This window comes from Lontra canadensis, unplaced genomic scaffold (genome assembly GCF_010015895.1).
Source record: "Lontra canadensis isolate GAN:19392208 unplaced genomic scaffold, GSC_riverotter_1.0 scaffold20, whole genome shotgun sequence".
NCBI lineage: Eukaryota > Metazoa > Chordata > Mammalia > Carnivora > Mustelidae > Lontra > Lontra canadensis.
The window spans coordinates 8,087,058-8,112,650 of record NW_022631014.1 but is presented as its reverse complement, the minus strand read 5'-3'; the positions used below and the strand labels follow the sequence as shown (position 1 = coordinate 8,112,650).

Here is a 25,593-nt window from a genome sequence, read left to right as displayed (position 1 = left end):
TGAAGATTAAATAGCGGACACGAGTGGGGAGCCTCAAACAGTATCAATGTTCACAGGTATGAACTGTTGTCATTTTGACTTTTATTAGTCATAACTGGAAGGGTAGACAGAAGCTTTCACAATGCAAATGGAAGTGGCAAAATGTGCAGGAGAAGCTGAAACCAAAAATAAGTGAGCTCAAGAAAGCCAGGAAGCTGGCTGTAGGTGGAGCTTGGAGAAGAGTCTGGGAGGTACACAGGTACAGCAAGGTGAGGAGGAAAAGGACACTGTCCTGCTAGGATCCCTCCCGTGAGCCCTGCCCGTCGCTAGCTCACAGGCTTACATAGCAACCACAACTCACAGGATGTACCTGCCTAAGTGAGAGAATGATGTGTTGTTCGTTTTAATAGTTATGGATTTCCGCTCAGGTTATAAAAGCCAAGTACATGGTGCGGGTTTTGGGACTAGCTTTTCTTTTATTCTGTGAAAGCTTTCCATAATAGTTTTATGCACAGAAATTTTTTAAAAATTTAATTCTTTTACTCTCATCCAGTGTGTCTCCTTAGCATCTAAAGCAGAAGTTGCATACTCCTAATCTGTAAGCTGAGTTGAGCCAAAAGACATGTGTATTTTTGGCTGAGACAGGGGTGGCCAGCACAGACTTAAAAAAAATTTTAAGTGCGTTCCCAACATTTAAAAAGTAGGAGATTTCAATTACAGAAAAGATTGACTTGATGTTTCTCCCTAGCATTTTTCTTGACCAATTGTTGTATGGTCTGAGTGTTTTTCAGTAGGGAATGTCTGGAGGGCCAGAAAAGACCTTGAAAAGTCCCCAAGTAAGAGAGAGATTCACTTGAAATACTGGAAATCCTGGTAAAGCTAGTCCCACATTCTCACCAGGCAGGAACTCTCAAAATGTAGCAGCCTGGGAGTACAGCCTTGGACAATTACCTGGGAGCATCCCCTGAGAGCTGGTTAGACATGCAGATTCTCAGGCTCCATTCCAGACCTCCTGAACCTGAGACTCTGGGGGTGGGCCCCAGCAATCTATGGTTTAACAGGCCATCCTGGGGAGTCTGATCCATGCAAAAGCTTAAACTCCACTCACCCAGGGCAGCAATCAATGAGAAGAGAGCAGTTATCTTGGTCATACCTCCCACCCCTCTCTATCATCCCAAATTAGCCCGCATCATTCACTTCCCTGCCTGGCCCTCCTGATAAGGAGCCTGAATTCTCAACTCCAACTGTAAAACTAACTCCCCTGAGAAAATGTGAATACAACATCTTAATGAGGCTACTTTTCATAGAAAACGATCTGGCATCGTTTTATCCTAACCTTAAACGGACTGGAATATGAACTTTTATGATTAGAACTACACGGAACAGGACCCAAATGCATCCTTGCCATACGTGCAGGAAGTAAAGAATCAAAGAATTTCAAAGATGAACATTAGTAGCCTCAATTATCATTTGAATCTAACATGGCTCCCATTGCAGGTGGAGGATTCCTTTCCTGTAAAAGGAAAGAGAAAGGGAAAGAAGCTGGGGCCCACTGACCTGGCCCAGGAGCTACGTCTCGCCTGGAAAATGTGAGAAGCGACAGTGTCTTCTTCAGAGAGCTGTTGTGAACGTTATATATGTCCAGCCAGCACACAGGAAGCGCTAGACAAGTGCTTTTCTCACCAAAGAAACATTGGGTATATTCAATGCAGTGTTGATCCCTCAAAATAATTCTAGCATTCTGATGGTATTATCCTCATTCTACAGAAGATGAAACTAGGTTTCAGTGAGGGGAGGCAAGGATACATGAACCCAGACCACCTGAGTCCCAGCCAGATGGAAATCACAGCTCAGGCAGAGGGGCTGCAAACCATCCACAGGAACAGCAGCAACCACACCACTGCAATACTCTATCTCGCCAGGACTGACCCCCAGGTGAGGGACACGCAGTTCTCTTTTCCAGGGGAATACTACCAGCCTTTCATTCTTCAGGGATAATGGCCAGTTTGCGGATCATTCAAGTTCTTTTCTAGCTTCCTGGTCACTGCACTGCTGGTAAGGCATGGAGCAGAGAGGGTAAGAAGATCCATCGGCCTACCTCACTTCCATGTTGCTTTTATTCAGGACACCCAGAAGGGGAGGGGTTGAAACAGACAGGGTTTAAAAGGACCTGGGGATTCGGTGATCAGTGATAATTCAGCCTTCCTCACAGTAGATAGCAGAGGCGTGGCAGCTGGTAACCCGAGGAAATGTTTTGGCTAAGAAAGAAATTTGAAGACTTCCAAGATCTCACAACTCGCCCAACAAGCCAGCCATGAAACACCCTTCTACCAGTTCTACAGATCTCCTCAAAATCCATGAAATGTACTACTTAAAAAAGTCATTGCAAGTGTTTATTTATGCAGACCTGAACGAAATTCAGCAGCACAACTCACAAGTTTGTTTAAATTTTAAAGGGGAACAAATTAATAAAGTTTGAGGAGGGTTAATCTAATTTGTAAAAAAGGAAAATAAAACAGCCAGAGAGGAGCACAGACTGCCTAACACTACGTACAGCAAGGCATGTAAACATACAGTATATGCATTATAAATACAATAAAACACCTCTCATTTCAGAATACGGTATTCATACTGAAACTAATGAGCACATGGTGATGGATTCAATAAGTAATTTTTAAGTAAATAACCATGCATATTTTCTCACTGCCCTTCCCTTGACATACTGTACTTTACAAAAAAATCCATGTCACAGTTCAAAGGGAAAAAAAAAGTTTTTTAAAGAGGCCAGCCTTGGAAATATGTACAGAATTTATGCATGTTTCAAGCTCTCACTCGTTCTCCTTTGCCAGAGGGTGTAATTAAAGGCCCACAGACAACTTCTAAACTGAGGCCAAAGAGAACTGCAGAAGAAGTCAGTGGGAGTTCAGCACCCTGACCAGGCAGAAGAATAGCTCGCCCAAAAAGGAATAAATAAGTATCCTGGCAAGGAGCATGGAGAAGCACAAGGATGAGAGCATCAAGCAAGCAAGAGAACTCACATTTAGTTAAAAAATAAAAATTCATTCAGTGGCCTAGAATCGAGAAGATAATCATTATACAATCGGACACAAGCCAGGGGAGGCCAGGGGGCCAGAACTGGAGGCCATTCCCTGGGAGACGAGCTGGCCATCTGTTTCGAGATAGCTGCTGGAGCTGGGGTCGCACTTGGGTCTTCTGGTAAGTTCTTTCCCTCTCTGTTGTCATAGACATTACTACACCCTAAGTGTATTTCATTTTCCCTCATTACTTGGGAAGGAAGAAGCCACTCACAGCAGCTTAAAGGTGACCTGCCAAGTAACTCAATGACTAACGTCCTCAAATGCAAGATTGGTGGTAGGAATCCACTGTTCCCCTGGTCTCTCTTGGTTGCCACCTGTTTTTCAAGGTGAGCCATGAGCCTTTGTAGTCTACAAAGATGCACATTTTCCCCACAACAGGGTCCTAAGAGCAATTCACTCACGCCATCTGGCATCCTACTAAAGAGTCTGTGGTTCAAAGCAAAACCAAAGGTGGCCACAGGGACATCTCCCTTCCCAGCAGCTCTTCTAAAGTGACCCATTAAAGTGCGTCTGTGACCACTTTAATCAATAGAATTTGATGGGATGCCTGAGTGGCTCAGTCTTCAAGCATCTGCCTTCTGCTCATATCATCAGATGATCAAGTCCCAAGTCAGGATCCTTGCTTGGCAGGGAACCTGCTTCTCCCTCTGCCGGCTACTCCCCCTGCTTGTCTCTCTCTCTCTGACAAATAAATAAATAAAACCTTTTTTTTTTTTTTAAATTAATAGAATTTGACAAAAAGGACTTAATGGAGCTTCCGAGGCTAGGAAATAAGAGGCCACACATCTTCCACTTGGCTTTCTGCAGCCCTAGCTTTTGGGCCACCGAGCCTCCTGTAGTAAGTCTGATAACTCCAAGACTGCCATTCCGTGAGGAAGCACAGCCCAGCAAGAAGCCTCAGGTCTGTGTTCTGCTCAACAGCCCCGGTCAGTGGTCAGCATCAACTACCAGGCACATCGCAGAAGCCACCTCCCAGACATGGAGACACTGTTAGACGCCAGAGCTTCTCAGCTGAGGCACCAGAGCACAGAGCACAGACAAACCATCTCCAGTGTGGCCTGCCTGAGTCTTTGTACCCATAGAATCTATGAACAAAAAGGAAAAGCTGTTCTCTGCCTCTAAGTTTTATGAAGGTTTGCTAGGCAGTGAGGATAACTGGAACACACCCCGTCTGGAGGCTTCAGGATCATTTTAACCCTATACAATTTTGACCTCATTCATTTAGTTTAGAAGTTAAACCCTAAAGAAAAAGGCATTGTGCTCTCTTGTCTCACCTTTACACAGTAAAGTTATATAAAGCCGGGAGATACTGTATTTGAAAATCCTCCGTAAACTGTGCTAGCTCTGTACTTACAGGATTTAACATTTCGTACTGAGAAAACTATCTGTTATTTCACTGGTGTATATAACAAGTGGGGAAAGACCAATATTTGAAATTCAAAACCAGTTCAACCTGAGGCCAAGAAGTGACCTTAGTAATTGATAAGAAAATAGTCACCTTGGCTGACACCAAGAGACCATCTTATCGGGTGGCAAAACCAATCCAAATGTTGAGCTTGCATCATCTTTTTTTTTTTTTAAAGATTTTATTTATTTGACAGAGAGAGAGATCACAAGTAGGCAGAGAGGCAGGCAGAGAGAAAGGGGGAAGCAAGCTCCCTGCTGAGCGGAGAGCCTGATGTGGGGCTCGATCCCAGGACCCTGAGATCATGACCTGAGCTGAAGACAGAGGCTTAACCCACTGAGCCACCCAGGTACCCATAAGATGGCTTGCATCATCTTATCCCATGCCAAAAAGGAGGGCAGCAATGGACAGCAGGACAGATGGGGCGGGTACCCCTGCATCACTGGAGTGCTCAGGGGAGAACACTGCTAAAAATAAAAATGGAACGGATGAGGATGCCTACTGAAATTGTCATTCTTCCTTTCTTGCCTGTGAGGACATGCTCAGCCAACATTATCCTAAATGTCTTCTCCTCCATCTGCCCCTTAGCCTCTGCCCTGTGGTAACTTGGACCTACCAAAATCTTTGGGTGTGAATGAGTTCTAATCCAGTTTGCTTTATTCCTACTGCTTCCAATTTTATTTGTTATCAATGGATTCAACAAACATCACTGAATGCCTACATCATGCTGAGTTGGTTATAGGCACTGGAAATACAGAAGTAAATAAGATTCACGAAGTCCCTATTCTCATGGTACTTACACACCAGTGGAAGAGAAAACCAGTATCTAAGTGGACGATGAAATCATTTCAAAGAGTACAAGTGCTACAAGGAAGCCCCACTCCCCCTGGGGAGCCCTGGCACAGCTGCCAACACTTCCATTTCAATGACGACTCAACAGGCTACATTGGAGGAATGTTGATTGCACACAAAAGGAGAGCTGTAGGTCCAGGACTGGGTCTCTCACATGAAGACAGGGAGAGCAGCTGCCCTTTAACTTCTTGGGAAGTTTCCCAGACAAGCAGGGATTGATTTAAAATTTACTTATTTAAAATTAACTTTAAAAGAAAATGAGAGAGACGTTATCACCAACTTCAGAGAGAGGCAGTTTGGGATGGGACATAATTCTTTTCCTAAATCTATTCTATGAACTATGCTTAAGGAACTTGTAAATATTTTTGGCAGAAAAAAGAAATGTTTTTTGGCAGAGACTAATGGTATAAAAAGCAGAAAGCACAGACAAATAAGAGGGTTTTTACCCAAGGGATTTTATGGAAAGCCCTTGCTAGGGGCCGAGTCTGATACTCATGGGGAGAGAATTCTTCCATGGCATGCAAATGCAACCATGTGTATAAGACAAGGGTACTGACAATCACATGAATCTGGAAAAAAGAAATAATCTGTGACAATTCTTGAAGCAGAGAGGGGGGTAAACACTGGTTGCATACCAACATCACCCATCCTCCTAGGCACACGGTATGGCTGCATTTCTGTACTCCATCTGTATTGGGTAGACCACAGAAGTCGTTTTCTCAGTATGGGTGTATCCAGGAGTGACAGAGGTTCCAACAAAGAGAGGGTCTTCGTGATGGGGAGGAGAGAGGTGGCTTGCATTCTAGCAAGGCATCGGAACCTAAGATTAACCCATGCCACTTTGTGCTCCCAGATGGCTTGAAGAAAAAGAAGCAAGTGTTCCGAACGCATCAAGTTTCAAAAGAACCATTTTTCCCCCTACCAATTTAAATTGTTTTATATGTTCTTGTAGGCATTTCAGCTTTATTATTTTAAAATCAGTTGTTAACACTCTAAATGCTATAATACAGAAACATAACTTCTCTTCAGTTTCCCCTGCTGGGCAATGGACATGCATAGAATAACTGACAAGTTCTTAACATGATTCACGCAAAGATTAGTCCCTCAGAGGTCACTATTACCTCTCATCCAATGCTCTTATTTCTCCTGTGACAGCAGAGAAAAGGAATGCTATTTCTTTTTTTTTTTCTTTTTAAGATTTATTTATTTATTTATTTATTTATTTATCTGACAGACAGAGATCACAGGTAGGCAGAGCGACAGGCAGAGAGAGAGGAGGAAGCAGGCTCCCTGCCGAGCAGAGAGCCTGACGCGGGGCGTGATCCCAAGAACCTGGGATCATGACCCGAGCCTAAGGCAGAGGCTTAACCCACTGAGCCACCCAGGTACCCTAGGAATGCTATTTTTGAGGTCTAGAGCGCCTAAGACGGATGAAGCAGAATCAAATAATAAAGGAATACCTGGTCATACCTGACCTAGACTCACTAGTTCAAAAAATACGCTTATATGCTTCTTACACCACCAGGTCCGTGTTATCAACCCTGCGGACTCTCTCAGAGTAAACATCCCACACTTGGGTATAGCAAAGGAAGTGACTTCATTCTGAGTTTGTGTCTAAAAACAAGTAACCTTGGGTGGTGACAGTTAGCCTCACTCAGGCTTGCTATGTAACTCACTATTGTATGCAGATCCCACCTGCCACGAGTTTTTACAGACATAAATACCACCTCTAGATGCGTGATACATACATGAGATTCAGACTGTCAGCCGACAGGCAAGAATGTGCACCAAATATGCATGCAAACAGAACCTATTTCCGCCTAACTCTTAAAGCAGGGAAGAATCCTTTTAGACCAAAATACAACTGAATGAGGAATTTTACATTTAATTCCATTTTGGGGAAGTAACCAGAATTCGTGGACTCAATTTCTAATACCCTCTTCCCACAGTTCCTGGTGTCGGACTGCTAACTTTCCAACTTTCTCTGTCACAACTCAACACAATAAATATACTGAAAACTGTTCAAGCATTTTAGCTTCCTGTTTTCCCGCTATCATAAACATAATATATCATACATTCATATGGAATAGATGCCATCAAAAACATCTTATGGAATACTACGTCTATAAATTTGCTAACTTAGGGTTCCAACCAGTTGCAGGAGCATCTAACACAGCAGGACATGTCCCTGGAAACTAATAAATGCCAAAAACATGCACCCCCCCATTCTATTATCCTGAAACTAATTCTTGATGTTAATGAGGAGTAATATAAATTAGGACAGCAGTTTTCAAAAGCACTTGTTGGTTAAAAGTATGCCCACGCTCCCAAAGTCCCCGGATAGAGCACAGCTCATCTACAATTTGCATCTGACATATGGATGTGAGAGCCAAACTAAAATTCTCATTTCCCGGCGGAACAGTCAGATGATCCTGCTGGGTTTGACTGATAAGGATGATTTTCACGGTGCGGGGGACTTCCCAGGCCGGTATGGTGTTGTATACTTAGAAGGCTGCTATTTTCAGCTTCAGAGGCACAGAGTTGCTTGATCTTTCCAGTTTCTTCCAATGTGTGTAACCATGAAAATCCTTTAAAAAACCAAAGTAGTCTCCCTATCTCAAGAGCTTCCTACCACTCATTATTTTAAGGCTCACAGAACCTGAGAAGTCCATGTTACATGCCCCAGTTCAGAGCTGCAGCCAATATAAAGGATTTTTTTTTTTCCCAGACCCAGAAAACGCCCCCATAGTAGCAGAACAGAGAGGGTCACTGCAGATTTTGCTTTTCCTTATTGGAATAGTTACTTTGCAAATCCACCCATCTCTGTTATAAATGAAGCATTACATTGAAATCCTGAGAGGGAGGAGGCAGCCGCTGTTAAAACCCAAAGGCTGCCTCAGAAGACCTGAGAATAAGTCACTAAGTTAAATTTACTCTCTACGCCTTTTTGCATTTTGACGGGGAAGCAGACGGCCTGGCAGATGGGCCACCTTGACTCTACTGACAAGTTGGGAGGACAAGCTTTATAAAAACAGTTCTACCTTGTAGGCTCATGCAGCCGGCACTTTGCTACTTTTGAAATAAAACAAAACCAACCCAAACAAAAATGCCCCAGGCCACAGTGCTGGCCACAGAGCTGGTGCCAGAAATCCGGGCAGGACGTTGCTAGCAAAGGAATGCCATCTTTTCAACATGGAACAAGGAACAAGCTCTAATGGGGCAAGGTTGCCAGAACCCCGCTTTTCCCCTCCACTCCAGACAATGCCAGCATTGTACAGGCAGAGAGGCACACAGAGTTTTATTCCCCTCTCTGGAGTTTTTTCAGGGATGAGTTCTAGGGTCCACAGAACAAAGTTTTCCCCATTTTGGCACTGCTTATCTATCTGACACATCTAGCCGCCTCTCTGAAGTGGAAAAATACTGAACAAAAACAAAAACAAAAACAAAAGACCCAGTTCACAGAAGGCGCAAGAGAAATTCCAATCTCCAGCAAAATATCATGGTAGGAGCAATTTAAGAACAAAGACACATCTAGAAAGATGTGTGATTTTCAGGCCATGAGCAGGATTCTTGTGCTTAAGGACACATATGTTTGGTACAACATGAAAACAAAGCAACTGTTTCATCTGGGGCTCCACAGACCAGACAGCAACATGTTTCCAAAGCTGGAGGAAGAATTGGCTTTGTAGGTCCTTAATGAGAGACATATGTCAGTCTCCAACAGTCTGCTTGCTGAAGGGATTTTCTGGGCTCATTCTGGCTACGTGTGATTTTTGCCTTGCAGAATCTAACCTCTGCTGAAGTCTAGCCGTACCGGAGAAGGCCTTGCCAGTCTCTCAAAATTTCAAAACAGAACATACTAGGAACATGGAGAGGCTTCAAATCACATGCTTTGAAGAGACAGTTTGAGAAGATTCAGGGAAAATTCGATGCAGAAATGTATCCAAGCTGGTTTCCACGAGAAACCACTTTAGGAACAGAATTAGATTATAGTTCAAGAGCGTGGATGGCAGAACATGGTCTCACAGACTCTTAAGTTTCCTTAAAAACTGGAGGAGGGAATAAACCCATGCCACCTACTTCTCAAATTGGTATGAAGATCCAATAAAAAACCCAGAGGCAGACACTGTTATCTCTCCACTAAATTCATTGTTTCTTTCTATCACAAAGATCTGTCCCCCGCACGTGGCTAGACTACACCTCTTGTCCTTGCTTCTGGTCACGTGAGCAGTTCTTGCCGAAAGATGTATGAGCAGTTCTTGCCGAAAGATGTATGTCACCTAAGGCCCTAGCTTTTATTTGTATTTTCAGTTTTAGTTATCTATTTGAGAGAGAGAGGGAGAAGCAGGCTCCCTGCTCGGGGAGCCTGATACGGAACTCGATCCCAGGACCCTGGGACCAAGACCTGAGCCAAAGGCAAATGCTTAACCCACTGAGCCACCCAGGCATGCCCAGGTCCTGGCTTTTAAGAAGTAGCTATGTCACTTCCCCCCACGCTCTCTTTCTCATTCCCAACGATGCTAAGGACCTAGTGGATGTCAAGCTAGAACGCTGGAAAGAGCCAGACATCCTAATCCCTATGTGGAGGAGAGAAAAAAACAACCAGGAATACATACCTTGAACTGTTCCGTGAAAAAGAAAAAAGTACAAGTTATCACATATTTTGGGAGTTTGGGTTTTTGTACTTCAGCTAAGCTCAGCCTAATTTAATTTCATATGTGAAAGCGCTCTAGAAGCATTAAGGAGGCAATATCCATGTAAGATCTTTTTATTGTTTCTGTAGGCTTACATAGGTGTGCAGGTGGGAGCGAGGCAACTAAGAGATGGGGGAGACTAGGGGCTCATAGCTGTGCCCACATGAAGAGAACTGAAGGGGAGTAGAACAGGATGCCCTTGCCAATTTCACTTCACGTTACTTTTTTCCAAGCCTTCAGCCAGGAGAAGGAAATACAGAATTGAAAGCTCTCTATTTAACCTCTCCAGTAAAAGCTTTAGAAAGAGAAAAGGCTGAAACACTCATTTCCCAGAAGTAACTAAATCATCACCTAGGATGGCGTAAATTTGATTTAAGCAGAAATGATTTTCAGTCATAATTCCTATCACTCTCAGGAAACCCTGAAAGTATACTTTTATTTCCCTGACAAAAATACATTTTTGTTTTTGTTTGGTGTGATTTTAAGACATGGTCACAATTCATTTTTAGATGACAGTCCCTAGGAATTTTGTAAAAGCAACTTCTTTTGCTCCCCTCCCCTCTATTTGCTTTAAATCAGAAAAAAAAAGTGTTGATTTTTGGTGATTTTTTTTTTTTTTAAGTTGACCAAAACATGAAACAGGCACTTGAGACATCACTCACTAGGAGGTGAGCCATTTTCAAAGCAACAGGTAAACTATGAAACAGTTCTATATGACAGACCTTTAGCTTGTCTGATGTAACGTGCTCCAGAGATTTTTAAACAACAAGCAAAGTAGACATTTCTTTTTTTTTAAAGTAGGGATTTCAACAGGCGTTTATAAACTTTAACCATTAGAAAATTTATAAACCATTTAAAACCACTAAATTAAATGTATTGTTTTCACCAAGCCAACATGAGAAAAAAAAAATACAGGCTTGCAGGCTAATTCAAAATTCACCCTCCACTTCCTGTTTATTCATATGCCAGGGGGAAAAAAAAAAGACTTCTCTGCATTTTCAACCAAAAGTGATTTCTCAATGTAGAACAACACTTATCCAGAAGAAGGAAAGTGTTTTCTCCTTTAGTAGGATCTATTACTGGGAAAAGCCAGATTGCCATTTCAGCTGTCTTGATGTTTCTCCACACGGAAGTAGTTTCTAGACGTTGAGATTTCTATTTATTTTAAAGCACTAAGAACCCACAGCGTTCTTGAGTCTATCTTTCCAGTTGCAAGTCCTTAAGAGTTTGCTTCAAGACAGTATCAACGACAAAATAAGCCTTTGCACAGAAGGGTTAAGTCTGTGTTGGAAGGCAGAAATTACTAAGAAAATGAACTTAATTTTGGCCATGAAAGGCCTTTTCATGTTTATAAATTTTATAAAAGTTTTCATTAATGCATCATCACCAACCCTATATAATTAGATGCAATTAATTATATAATTATATAGGATGTATAAAATTATACTATGTGCACTACCATAGAATTATATACCTGCTTATGTCATTTATTATATTAATTACTCTATAATTAGATCTAATTTGTGATAAAGTCATTCACACACTGAGGCCCTACTATGTGCAGAGTGCTATGGTGGACCCTAAGACCAGCCTCAGCCCTCTTGGAGTTTATAGTCTAGAAGAAGAAGCTGGTATCAAACCAATGCCTCCATAAATAATAAGTTGATTACACTGCAGTAAATGCTATAAAGGAGAACAATAAAAAATGCAAAAGAGGGAACTCTAACCTGGAGGTTAGAGAGAAGTCTTTTTCGAGGAAATGATATTTAATGAATCCCAAGCCCCTTTAAAACCTGGCCGATCCCCAGTTGCTTACACAGGGCTCTGCAAAACTAAGGTCTACAGAATGGATAAATTTCCGTTTTTCCACATAATTCTTCATAAGTTATTCTGAGTTCCCTTGCCTTCAATTTCTGCCTCGAGTACTCCTCTCCTCTGGAACATACTTATACATCTATAAGATCGTCTCTTGTATAAAGCCTTCCCTGAACATGACAGACGGGTGAGAGTCTCCGTCTCTGCGCTCACCAAACCCCCTAGGGGTCAGAGCACACGGTACACACACTATTGGTCCTTCATGCATCCATTCAGGCCATAAATATTTACCACGTCCCTGTTATCCAACAGGCACCCATCTATGGGCTTTATAAATACCGGGATACAGCTTTGGGAACCAAATACATAAAACCTTTCCTTTCTACACCTAAAACCTGTCTCGGAAGATGTTTAATAGATGTCTGATTAATGAGAGAATAAGTCAGTTCTCCACTATCGGCTGATGTTAACAAGGAGAATAGCTCTTTGGGTCTATGAGGGGACCCACTTTGTGTGGTTCAGAAACTCTAATAATGAACTTGATGGCGAGTTTCACAATTTACTGTAGCTATATTACAGAATGCAGACACTGTCCAGTTTTTGTTATTGCCTTTTGCATGGCATATCATTCTTGGAGCTCAATACTGCAGCCAAGCTCTGAACAGAAGCAAGCATCAGGGCGGCAAAGCCAGAAATGTTCTCGAGGCAGAGCTTAAGGTTCCTATTTATCCATGCCAGTTAAAACAAACAAACAAAAAAAACAACAAAACCAAAAACAAACAGAAAAAAAGGTCACTTTAATGGCCTTGGTCAAATAAAATCATTAAGCACATTTATAGTATTTAATAGAAGTTTTAAAATTAAGTGCAGACATCCATCTTCCTGATTACAAAACTTTTTATGACAGAGCATACTACTTGCGGTCTGCCAGGAAAAAAAACAGCCCAGCAGCCGAACACTGTCATGGAGATGAGGGCCTCCCTTCTTCAGAGGCAAGGAAAACAAAAGCAGTTGAGAAAATGGACAAAATTAGCCCTGAGGGACTGAGGGGGCTAGTGGAGTTTAAACTCTTAAAGGCTGCTTTAAATAGAAGGCTACCAACATGACCTTGAGCAAGCATTTCCTCTGTGCCCTTGTGGGTAAGATGCACCATCAAGGGTATACCCGGGGGCTCTCCATGGGGGCTGGACAGTGGCTCCCAAATGCTAGTCTATGCATGGGAAGTTTCTACCCGTCACTGGCAAAGCAGAGAGAACAAGGACAAAGCACCATTTGGGAGGGTTCCCGTGGGTGGGTCCTGTAACCATCCCCTCTTGGGGAAGACTGCCTTGTAAGCTCTTCTTTCTTTTACTTTTCGTTATAAAAATGCCATTTCTTTTATAAAATGATCAAGAAAACAGGGTTGTTTTTCTTTTTAAATATACTCCCACCTGTTTTTAATTTGTTGGCCTATAAAACTCCAGAACATCACACACCACTGCTTCCTACCTTCCGTTTCAATGCAGCTAAAACAGTGGAATATTTTCCAGCAGGCTTAACACTTTAATCCTACCCTTGAAAAGACTAGCTGTGTGACCTTAGCCATGTTCCTTCACATCTCTGAAACTCAGTTTCCTCATCTGTAAAATGGGTATCATCAAGCCTATAGAGCTCTTGCAAGAATTAAATAAGAGTATAAAATGTCCCAATGCCTGGTATAGAGAAGGTATCCAACAAGGCAGTTTTCTCCTTCCCCCTACCCACCTCTCAACTTAAAGCCACACCACATTAGCGATCCCCAACAAGAAATGAGTACAATAATGAGTACAGTTTTACCATTATTTGCTGTAGGACTGGGTTCAAACTTGTGAATTTTACTTTTACAAATGTGTTGAGTCCCAGAGAAGCTAATGGACACAGCAAAGAAAGGAAGAAATAGCCCTAGATTCTAAGTATTTAGTTTCTGCCCTGAAATGTTCTCCCATTATTCACACAGCTGGTTTCTTCCAGCCCTAAGATTGCCCCCTGACTCCCAAATAAATCAGGTACCTCTCCACTGTTGTTTTTAGACCATTCTGTTCCTTATCTTCCAATTCTAAATTGTTTATCATTTGTACATTATTTATACAAGACAGTAAGTTCCAGGAAGAACATCTCCCCTGTGTTCACTGCTGCATCTCCAGTGTCTGCATAAGGCCTTGGGATATAGTAGGTGTTCAATAATTATCTGCTAAAAGATGATGGAATGGTGAATATAGGCTATTAGAAGAGACTTACACATGAAATCAGGAGTTAACACACAACAGTATATCATCAACAGCCAGTTCTAACAGACTCATCATCCTTTTGCAAGGTGACTTTGCCACTTTTCCCTTCAAAGGTGGAGTCTATTTCTCCATCCATTAGACTGAGGCTGACCATGTCACTTGTCTGGCCAACAGGACGTGAGCAAATGTGATGCAACCAGCGGTTGGCACTTTGATGCTTTTCCTCTTACTGATGGGGACCCATCTACCACCCTGTGAACAAGTCCAGGCTAGGCTAATGGATGAGGAATGAGAACAGAGGAAGAGGACCCAGTCATGTGAGGCCACCTAAACCACCCGACCCAAGACAAGCCAGCCAAGACAAGAAAACCTGCACAGAATTGTGACAAGACATGTCTATTGTTTTAAGCCAACAAGCATTGGGTTATTTTTTAAGCAAGAAAATCTTACTAAGACAGCAGCTCATAAAACACATCCCACAAACCTCTCCAAAATAAGATGCTAGGTGCTCCTGGAAGCAGCTCACTTATAAGGAAACTGCTAATTTCTGTAACTTTGGATGATAAAGAAGTGGGAGCTCAGTGAGACTAAAGGGATACAGTAAAAACAGACAGAGAGAGGAGTCTTAAAGCTCCCACCTTGGAGATCTGGGCAAGTAGACATCAACTTTTTAAAACACCATTTCTGAAGCAAGTGGAAAAGAAGTACTGCATTCCCTAGCCTATAGTCCACCAGAAACAACTGGCCTGGCACCTTTGGCATGAGTACTTTGGAGCATCAGCTCTTGAGTTTTAGAAATCATAAGAAAGAATACATCCTCCTGTACTTTAGCAGAGCTCAGGATGAGGCCATGCGCCAAGTGTGGCCCACTGCTTATTTCTATAAATAAAGTTTTATTGGGACACCTGGATGGCTCAGTTGATTAAGCATCTGCCTTCAGCTCAGGTCATGATCTCCAGGTTCCTGGGATTGAGTCCCACTGCAGGGAGGTGGGGGCATGGGGGAGTGGTCCCAGCTCAGGGGGAAGTCTGCTTCTCTCTCTCTCTCTCTCCCTTTGCCCCTCCACCCCCACTCATTCTGTCTCTCTCTCTCCAATAAGTAAATAAAATTTTTAATAAAATAAAGCTTTATTGAAACAAACCCATGGCCATTGTTTGCCATATTGTCTGTGGCTCCTTTCATACTACAGTGACAGAGTTGAGTAGTTGGGACAGAGACCAGATGGCCTTCAAGCTAAAATATTTACTACCTGGCTCTTTATGGAAACCATTTGCCAACCCCCGTACTGGAGTAATCAGGGTAGATTCAGTGGAGTGGTTGGGTCTTAAACTAAATCTTGAACAAAAGAGGCAGTGTTTATTTTTGGTATAAAGAAATAGAGAATTGTTAAAAGAGTTTTATAAGAAAGAGTACTAAGAGCATAACTGATGTTACATCACTGTGCAAAAGTCATTAAATTATTGATAACACAGACCATAACTGAATGTATATACCACTTACTATTTGCCAAGTACTGTCTATTTGCTTCATAGTAACTCATTTTATACTCGCAGCAATATTATGAAATAGACGGTTTCTTATCTCCATATTTCCAGATGAGAACAGAGAGACACAGAGAACTAAAGATGTGTGCCCAAGGTCACAAAGTTATCAAGTCGCCTAACTAGAATTCAAATCCTGGTATCCTTACTCTAAACTCCATAATCAATATAAAATATGATAAAGCCCAAAACTGTGCATAAATTATAGCTATGAACAATGATGTGGTTTCTGAAGGACACATGAAAATCAACTTTATCACTCTCTATTGCTGAACCTTCTTGGCTAACCACAACACCTGTTCACTTTATGTACTCTTTGTCCCCTGCAAAAAACTGCCATTGCTCAGCTGGAAATCCCCTAAACGGGACATCCCAATGGTGCATCTAGTGGTTATGTTGCCATGGTAATGCTGTGTTAACACAGTAACCACTGGCCATTCCAAGAGGTGGACCATAACCCATTCATTAAACTTGAGTTTGAGAATGCCACTGTTACCTAAGAAAACAGAAGGTTCTCTATCCCAAACAATAGTCAATAAGGTCATCCTGGTCAGGACAGGCTGAAGCCACCTTGGGCATTATTTCTTATAGATATAAACTGGGTTCTCTTTAGGAGTCCTATTTTAGAGCAGGGGCTCCCAACCCAGAATACTGATCTTTGATCCCTAGCCAAGAAATGGGCCAGCCCTTCTGGTCAATCAGGGACACATGGTGTATCTGCTGGGAGGCCAAAAGGATAAGATACATCGGGCCCATTATAAACACCCTAAGTAAACAGAGGCAGAATTCCAGAAGAGAAGTTGTTTTTGATTCATTACCTTATTATCACATGGGAGAGATTACTCCTAGTAGATAATCTCTAATACAATTAAGAGAGAGAGGGAGATAAAGTACAGGCAGATGGAGCAGTAGGCAGAGGGAGAAGGAGAGGGAGAAGCATGCTCTCCGTCAAGCAGAAAGCCCATTGTGGGACTTGATCCCAGGATCCCAGCCGAAGGCAGATGCCTAACTGACTGAGCCACCCAGGTGCCCCCAAATACGATTAACTTTTAACAGACTAACAGAACTTAAATTGATATATCTCTTTTAGAGGACATTTTGGCCATTTGTATCAAAAGCCTTAAGACTGTTCAAAGCCAATGACCCAGAAATTCTAATTCTACTAATTTTATCCTAAAAAAAAAATGATCACAGATATACCTCAAGACTATACATTAAAACATTACTTGTAATAGAGAAAAACTGCAAACACTTTAAATGAACACGGAATTTATTAAATAAATTATGAAATAACCATAAATTACTACATTAATGTTATAACCACAAAAACTATGCAGTTGTTTAAATTTTGATCATGAAAGACTATTAAATTTAAAAAGCAGATTAAAACCAGCATCTAACATAAACTTCTATTTTTCTAAAAGCCAAAAATAATAATGCATATATATATGCACTCATAGAAAAACATTTAGCAGAGGTTTTCTCCCAGCATAGAACTATGGTGGTTTTAATTTTCTATTTTTAACACAATAAATTTTGCACTGTTTTAGTAACTTTTAAAAATGGTAATGGTTATATTTAATTTTTTTTAAATTGCGTTTCTCTCCTTTGGCTGTTACATTATTATACCTTGCCCTTATGGTTTTCAGTTCTGTGAATTCTACCACTATGTTTTCCCAGTAAGCCAAATGCAGAGCAGTCTTTCTCAACAACCTAGGGGAAAGGCAGCCCATGTTTTCAGAGATCCACCCACGATACAAAAACCCTCAAATCCGACAACTGGCTGACCAGCCTTATTGGGCTTTTACTCTGATAAACAGCTACGCCATAACATGACTCTGACTGGCTTCATCAAGTTTATCAACGTTGCCTGTTCTGGTATGGGTTTTGTTGTTGTTGGGGTTTTTCCTAAAAAGAGTCAGAGTCCAAAATTAAAACAAGAGGTCAAGGGAATTAGCTGACTAAGAGCTCATTAAAACAGTGTGTGCTGTACAGATTGTGAAACAGCTGAATATTGTAGGGCCTGGAGTGTGGCGGAGAAGAGAGATGCGGGGTAATTTCTTTTCCCAGGACAGAACGGGAGCAGGTAAGCTGAGTTAGAATATAACCGCATCCCGCACCATTTCTGGACAGGACGTGACTTAACATTTTTTGAAATAAAGGAGTGTCTTTTTCATTTCACTCCAAATGATCATTAGGAAAGGGTTTATTTATATATTGCACAACAAGTGGACAAAGTCAACGTGTGTTTGGCTGCGGCTGTCCGAAATATCAGGATAAAGTTAAGTAGGTTCAGCTAGCAATCAATAATAAAAGTAATAATTAGACGCACAAATGTTTGGCTTTTCATCCAGCTGCCAACTGGCAGCCGTGTGAACTTTCCTGACCACCTTATCTAAAGCTACTGGAGGAAAGGACACTCCTTTAAAACAACCAACACAATCCCAGAGGCAGAGAGATGTTCCCTAAACTAGCCTCGCTCAGTAAAATAATCCATGTTTATTGCACTGGCTTGAAAAGAGAAGAAAACTCACAATTTCCTTCAGGGGCAGAGTGACATTTCTGTGTCTGCTCAACCTCTATCTTTAAGCACCCACGACGCTCCAGACTTGAGTGTGGTGCTGTGCACTCAAGCTAGGACCCTATCCGCTCTGGGGCATGGACCGTAAGGCATTCAGCGTGCCAGACTCCATGCTAAAATGACCCCACTTGTCCTTACCCTGTATTCCTGCCTCTTATAACATGACTTTGCTGCTCCTTGCATGGGACAGTTGAATTTCTGTTCCCACCTCCCAAGTCTCACTGGCTTATGACTTACTTTGGCCAACAGAACACATCAGCAGAGACACTGTGCCACATGTGAGCCCGGGCCTCAGGAGACCTCGAGTGCCTCTGTTCTTTCTTCCAGAGCCCTGCCTGTGCAAATAACCCAGTACCAGCCCAACATGCATGAGAGACCTCAAGGGGGAGAGGCGAGACGGCCCAGCCAACAGGAGCCTTCGGTAACCCCCAGAAGCAGAACCACCTAGGGAACCTGCAGCTGACCGGAGATACAGAGCAGAGAGTAGCTGAGGGCAGGTGAACCACCCAGAGGGACCAGGCTTAAAGTGCTGCCCCACAGAACCGGAAGCTAAACGCGAGGTGGTTGTCTTGGGCCCTCCAGCTTTAGGAGGGTTTGTTACGCTGTAGTGCCCAACCAATCCATATGCTGACAACAAATGCTAACTCTGACAAGCCAAATACAAAATGCCATGGGGCACCTGTGATATTCCAGCATGCTGAAAATTGCAATGAATCATCCAATGGATCTATATATAGATCAGATCTGACCAGCTGTAGGAGGGACCCTAAAAAAGCTGTCTATCTGGGAAAGGGTTAGCTCAAAACAGCCATAGCTCCTTTGAAAAACCATGGATGAGCTGGATTTGTTTATGAAGTCATTCTTCGTTTCTTTTTTCTCTCTCAAAAAAAAAAATAATAATAATAATAAGGAGCTCTTTCATTCAATTAAGACTGTTGGACTCGATAGGAATGGTCTAGCTTGATTCAAAGCAGCCATATCCTCTCTGACACATGTTCAGCCTCTACCACTTAATAGGCTGGAATTTTAAATCCAGCTCTCCTGAATTTATGACACGCGCACACGGTAGCAAGTCCCTACAGGCTGAAAATCAAACTGTAATTCAAAGGCCACAGGGCTGAGGAAACAGCCAGAAGATAAATCCCAATTTCAACCTTGGATTCGCAGCAAGTTGATTTAGTGGACTGTCAGTCATATTTAAAAATAAAATAAAACTACAAAGACAGCAGACGGCATGTTCTAAAGAGAAACAGGATGATGCTTTCAGGACTCCTTCAAAAAGCTCTTGTTACCTGAAAAGAACTGTTCTGTTATTTTAAGGGCCCTAGAAACATTTGGCCCCCATCAGTCATTTGCAGAAGTTTCTGAGTTTTTAACTAATGAGAGAGAAGGAAGAAATGCAACCATCAAATACAACCGAGCCCCCCACAGGAGAGGTGGCATTTCAAGATGGCAAAGCAGCCTGCTTCTAGAGCTGAGCAGGTTCCCCCCACCCAACGGAGCACATGGAAAAAGAGCACACGCTGGGTGCAGAGGCGCGGGTACTGACCTTACAGCCCTCACAGGCGCTGACTCCATAGTGGTACCCCGATGATTTGTCCTGGCAGACGAAGCAGGGTTTGTACACACGGGGGGGAGGAAGTGGAGACGGAGGGCTCGGGACCAGTTCCTCAGAGCTGGTGCTCTGTGTTTCAATTGCTGTGGTGGAGATGGGTTGGGGAGGGGGTGGAGGGGAGAAAAAAAAGAGAAAATGGGTCATTTCATTTCTTTTTCACCAGTGAAATCATAGGCCCCAGCGCCAAGTTCAGCAAGAACACCAGCAAGGACAGGCCCACAAAAACACGGGTCGTTGTCAGCCCGGCTGTGGGGACATGGACAGGATCGTGGTGCTCTACCGTTCACAGAGCACGCTTATTTGCCCCTCTCCTTCATGGTGCGTCCCAGCACTGTGAGGGACATGATTTTCTCTCCATGCTGCCCTTGAGGGAAACAGGAACTTGGGGAAGTGCCATGACTGGTCCAAGATCAACAGGCCGGTTCGTAGAACCAAGACACAAAGTGAGATCTTCACACTGCAACCCCGGGTCTTTCTGCTCTTTGTTTTCCTTAGCTTCTGATGCGCATGGAGTCTCTGAAATGACTTGTTTGACCCTGTTGCTCACTTAGCCAAAAGTAAGTTTCCCAAGACAAATGGAGAAAATGCCCACAGCAGCCACTGGGCAAGCGTCTGGGGAGGGCCATGCAGCCATGACGGATCGTCATTAATAACAAAATCGGTAAGACCTTGGCTACTCCGAGACTGCTCCTTGGACCAGCGGCCTCAGCGTCCACTCAGAGCTAATGAAAAAACAGAGCATCAGGCCCCCCCGCTCAGGCCTTGGGAATCAGAATCTGATTTTGAACAAAACCCTCAGATTGCCAAATATACAATTAATGTTTGAGAAGCAGTGGGTTATACTGATGATGGTAGAGTCATTCTGCTCTTTTTCCTAGATTTAAAAATATAGGATTGCCCCATTTCATTTTTTAACCACCCAAATTCCATGGGAAATAGGAATTCACAGAATTTATTCTCCCATCCCTTCTTACCAGATTTATGTTCCATGCCAAAGCAAGACCTGGCCCTTTTCCTATCACAGACAAAAACGCACACAAAGTGTGATGGAAATGGGGAAGGGAGTGAGTGACCCAAAGTCATCCAGTAATGTTCCAGAATCTTCCAACCTCCAAATTTCTTTACAATATACAGTATATTCCCCAGAGTGTAAGATTTCCAGTTGTTCCACTACTCACAATCTTCCAGACTAGATATTCTATTGACTTTATTGTCCTATAGCCAAACCTTCAGGAAGATGGGGCAACTCTACTTCTTACACACATTGTGGATCCAACCTCATCTCATCATCCTGCTACCATGCCAGGCCAGCAGGCCACCATAATCTCTCACCTGAGCTACTGCAACAGCCTCTTCAATGGTCTCCCTGTGCCTGTACTCCTACCTCTGGGTCCCTTCTTCAAATACAGAGTCAGATAACCTTTCAAAAAGGTAAAAGCAATCCACCTCCCTTACTTGTCTAATAAGGCCCTCCACTAGTCGCCAATTAGATCAAAGTCAATCTCATTATTGCGTTCTACAAGGCTCTTTATGATACGGCCCCTTAGTAACATCAACATCACTGAGATCATCATTCTCATTTATCAAACCTCTAAACACTTAGCTTCTATTCCATCTCCTGAATAGGGCAAGCTTTTGTACCAACATAAGGCTACTGCACTAACCAGGTAACCATACCTGGAAATTCTCAGACCGCCACATGTCTGGTGACATTTCTTCACCTCTTAGATCTTAAAGTAAATGTCACCTCCTCCAAGATGGCTTTTCTAAGATGCCCCTTCTCCCTTCTGATCACTACACCCCATTATTTTATTTTCTGTAAAACCCTGACCAGTACCAAAGTTTAGAACGTTTGTTTTTGCACAATTTTATATTCTATCTGTTACCTTCCAACTCCGGATTTCACGAGGCCAAGTAACTTACCTGCATCATTTACAACTATGTTCCAGGCCAAGAAGAGGTCCTGGCACATAGTAGGTAGGATATCTATAAATATTTGTGAATGAATACATGAACTTTTCCCTGCTCCCTTTGCGTCTTCATTCCAAGTACTAAGTGCCCCTCTAAGGCATTAAGGTAACACAATTACAAATCAAATAGCTTTCATATACTCATTTGCTTCCTTAAAAAATTAATTATCCTTTTGGAGTAGAATCAACTATAATTATAGTATTTTCATAATTCAGAAGTATCTTGGAATGAATTCATTACAGTGATGCAGGGCTAGCAGATAAGTCTATTACAGTCTTTACTGGTTAGAAGATGTCTGGGACGAAGATGGCCCTTACTCTGGGCAGCTTGGCACCATTATGACAAGTATTCTACATAAAAGTTAGCATCCGAGAAGTCACTAAAGCTTATCAGATCAGCTATCAAGCTGTTAAGTGCAAAAGCAGTCCCGACACTAAGCTAATCAGCTTCACTGGAAGCAAATGAGTAATAATGACATTAACAAGAAAACAGTACTTGTTAAAAGTACGGAATAATGTATGGCTCTTTGTTAAAATCTAAGAAAAACAAACATGCAGAGAATCACCCCCAACCTTCTACTCAGAGAAAACGCATGGTTATCACCCCAGCATACATCCTTCCAGACTACTTTCCTAGCCAGATAAATGATTCTGGTTTGTTGGTTTGTTTACAAAAGTAGACTTCTACTGTAGATTTTGTTTGGGACTCTATTTAACTTATTATGTCATGCATTTATTTCCTTGCCCATAAATATTTTTCCTGCAAAACATTCCATTATGATGACCCTCTTTTTAACTAATCTCAGCACATGCCTATTTAAGATAAATTATCTGAAGTGGAATTACTAGCTCAAAAGGTATGGTTATTTAGAAATGTTTTGTTACTTTTTACTTCATGTTGATAAACGGACTTCTAGAAAGGCTAGGTCACTCCCAGTATATCACTACAAGGGAGTCCTTCCCTAAATGCCTCCCCAAAGTCTTGGATTGGTTTTATTTGTACGGCTCTACTTCCACCCAAGTGTTTCAACAACTCTGACAGAGTTATGTCATCACCACCACGATCAATCCTGCATTGTGTTCGCCACAGAAGCAATGTGGGGTGTGTGTGTTTTAATGTTCTACTCGCTCGTGTAGAACAGCTAATCTGGCTTGTCTAGGAAAGTTGTAAATAGAATTCTGTTAGGGCTGGATTCAGCTGTCAGAGTTATGCCCTGAATTTCAAAAGTGGGTGGTAATTTCCATAAATATGTCACTTCAAATACATGTCCTAAAGGGAATCTAGCATTTCACCCTCCCAAAGAGAGGAAACAGAACTTGGGCAATTTAATACCCAAGAAACTCAGGGCAAAGCACACTTTTAAAAAGGCAGAAGACCTCACAAACCCCAAAACATTTTACAAAGTTTGGTAAAAGCCTTTTTCTGTGGATAAGAGTCACTTGTAACAAATGGATGAATCCAGAATGTTTTTCCTGAACAGGTGCCATGAACGGAAATGTTCTGTTGTCAGCGATCAATAGTGATGGCTCTAGACTTTTATTAAAGCTGTGGTGATTTCACCAGTAATGCTATGAACTTTCCCATGTTTGTGTGGTGGATGGTCATGTGTTCAATCATTTATTCTGCTGAGTGACTAGACCACAGCATGCCAGATATTGTTATATGCTATGGATGATACATGGTATAATGCCTTAAGTCTTGATGGTTTCGCCAGATGGAAAATAAACCAAAAACGAGAATATAATACAGTGGCCCTCTAAGCCAGTTGTACATTAGACCTATGTAGGGATCTTTTAAACATTCTAATGCCCAGGTTGTATCCCAAAGCTATTCGCCTGACTATCTGGGAGTGGGAGCCACAAGTGTATAAACAAACAAACAAACCCAGGTGAGTCCAAATTGTAGCAGTTTGGGGACCACGGATATAATAAAATGACAGAGAGCTAAAAGCCTTTTTGAGCCCAGAGAACTCAAAGGAGACTTCCCAGAGGAGGTGACCAGGCTGTGTTTTGAAGGATAAATGAGTTATTTCTATTGAGGTTTTTAATTTGAACCCTACAAATGCCATAAATGAATCCCACACAAACATAAATAGAAAAAGCCTTATATATGACAAGAAATAATCATCTTCAGAAAAACTGTCCCACTGGTGGTAAAGAATTCAATATTGGTGCTAATATATACTCAAACAACCCCCTCCAAACTGATAATCGATGGTCCTGTATTTCCTTTGTGTGGTCTATACCACAGAGAACAATGTGAAGCAAAATAGAAAAGCAAATCTCTGTGGTGTGGTTGAATGCCAAAGCTATCCTTAAGCAAACACGTCAAGGCAAGTTCTAGAATTACAACCAGGATATGGCATCAATATAAAAGCAGATCTGTACTTTAACGCAACCTCTGGACTTTTCAGTAAAAATATACTTTGACCAAGTTTATTAATGCTCCTCTTCCCCTTCTATCGTCCCCCTACCACCACCACCAATACAGACAGTGGGAAACAAGGGAGGGGGGCAGCCTAGGGCTGCTCTCCCACTAGCCATTGTTGGTATTTAAGAGAGCTACACAGCGCTTGGCCATTGATCTGTTCACTGTCATCCTGCTTAAATCAATAATCTATTAGTCCCTTTAAATTAGAGTTAGATTCATCAAATGCCCTTGAGAGGTCTCAAACATTTTGTTCCTTATTCCAGGCAAGCACAATCAGTCTATGGAATGATAAAATTTTTGCTCAAAAACTCTGCAGGCTCAGCAGACAATGTGTCCTGTATTAGCTCATTCAGCGATCTCAGGCAGGCCAAAAAAGCAGTTTTTAGACTTCCCAGGGGGAAAAGAGGCTTGTGTCATTCAATAAAACAACTGCACTCCAACCATCCTGATGTGATTTCAGTTTGGGGAAGCAGTCTTTGAGGAATAATTTGGATCTGCTTTTTGCCTCATGCTTTTATTTATTTCCTTGCTTACTTATTGACTAATTCAGTTCTGTCTGGTGACTGCATCCCCAGTAAGCAGCAGCCTCTGATGGGGCATCCAAGCTGCTAACCAGATGGGCTGCCCTGCTTTGTCAGGGAATGGCCAAGACAGAGGAACTTCTGCTATTTGGGGCTAGATGGATGCTTGGCTCTGTGGGTCCCTGCCCAGAGCAGAGTCAGCACCAGCGGTGCTGAGGGGGCCTCTCTGGGCTGCACACATGCGAAAGGAGACAGTGAGCCGAACCAGACCTGTGCTGACAGAAGCTTCTAGCCCGTATTTGAAACCTTTCCATCCCTGCAACATGGAGGTGGCTTTCACTAGGGAAACACAGCTAGAATCACCTTCCTTCTAGAAAAATCCCTTCCAGGTTTTGTTTGCCTTTGAATTAATGTTCCTCAAAGTGTGGTCCAGATCAGCCACCAGCAACAGAATTCCTGGGTGGGTGGGGGTGGGGGGCATTTGTTTTAAATTAGCGATTTTCAAACTTTCTATGGCAAAAGACCGTTTCTAACTTCCTTGCCCCATTCCTTCATGGGTGATAAAATTCAATAAAAACAAATCCCTGGGGGGGGCATACATACAACATTAATTTTTAGAAAAAAAGGAATGAAATTGAATAAGATGTCTAAAACGCAAGTGACCACTTAAAGGATAAAGCAAGCTGTATCTGACATAAAATGACTCTGTCCAATTGCTGTAAAAGTTTCTAAACACGCGTGTCTGCTCTCCTCTCATCACATACTGGAAACAGGCAGTTGAGGAACTGGCAGCGGTCTGCAGATGGCACTTTGAGAAGCCCTACTCTGACGGGCTTCAGATCTAG

The 25,593-nt window shown here is 42.3% G+C and overlaps 1 protein-coding gene across 3 annotated transcripts in view; it reads right to left on the bottom strand.

The window, feature by feature from the left end:
* RARB (retinoic acid receptor beta) overlaps nt 1-25,593 on the bottom strand; it is a 162,724-nt gene that overhangs the window by 114,208 nt on the left and 22,923 nt on the right. For all 3 annotated transcript variants that reach the window (XM_032860980.1, XM_032860982.1, XM_032860981.1), the window contains exon 2: nt 19,761-19,909. In XM_032860980.1, coding sequence (XP_032716871.1) covers nt 19,761-19,909 — 149 coding nt within the window. The remainder of the gene's footprint in view (nt 1-19,760; nt 19,910-25,593) is intronic.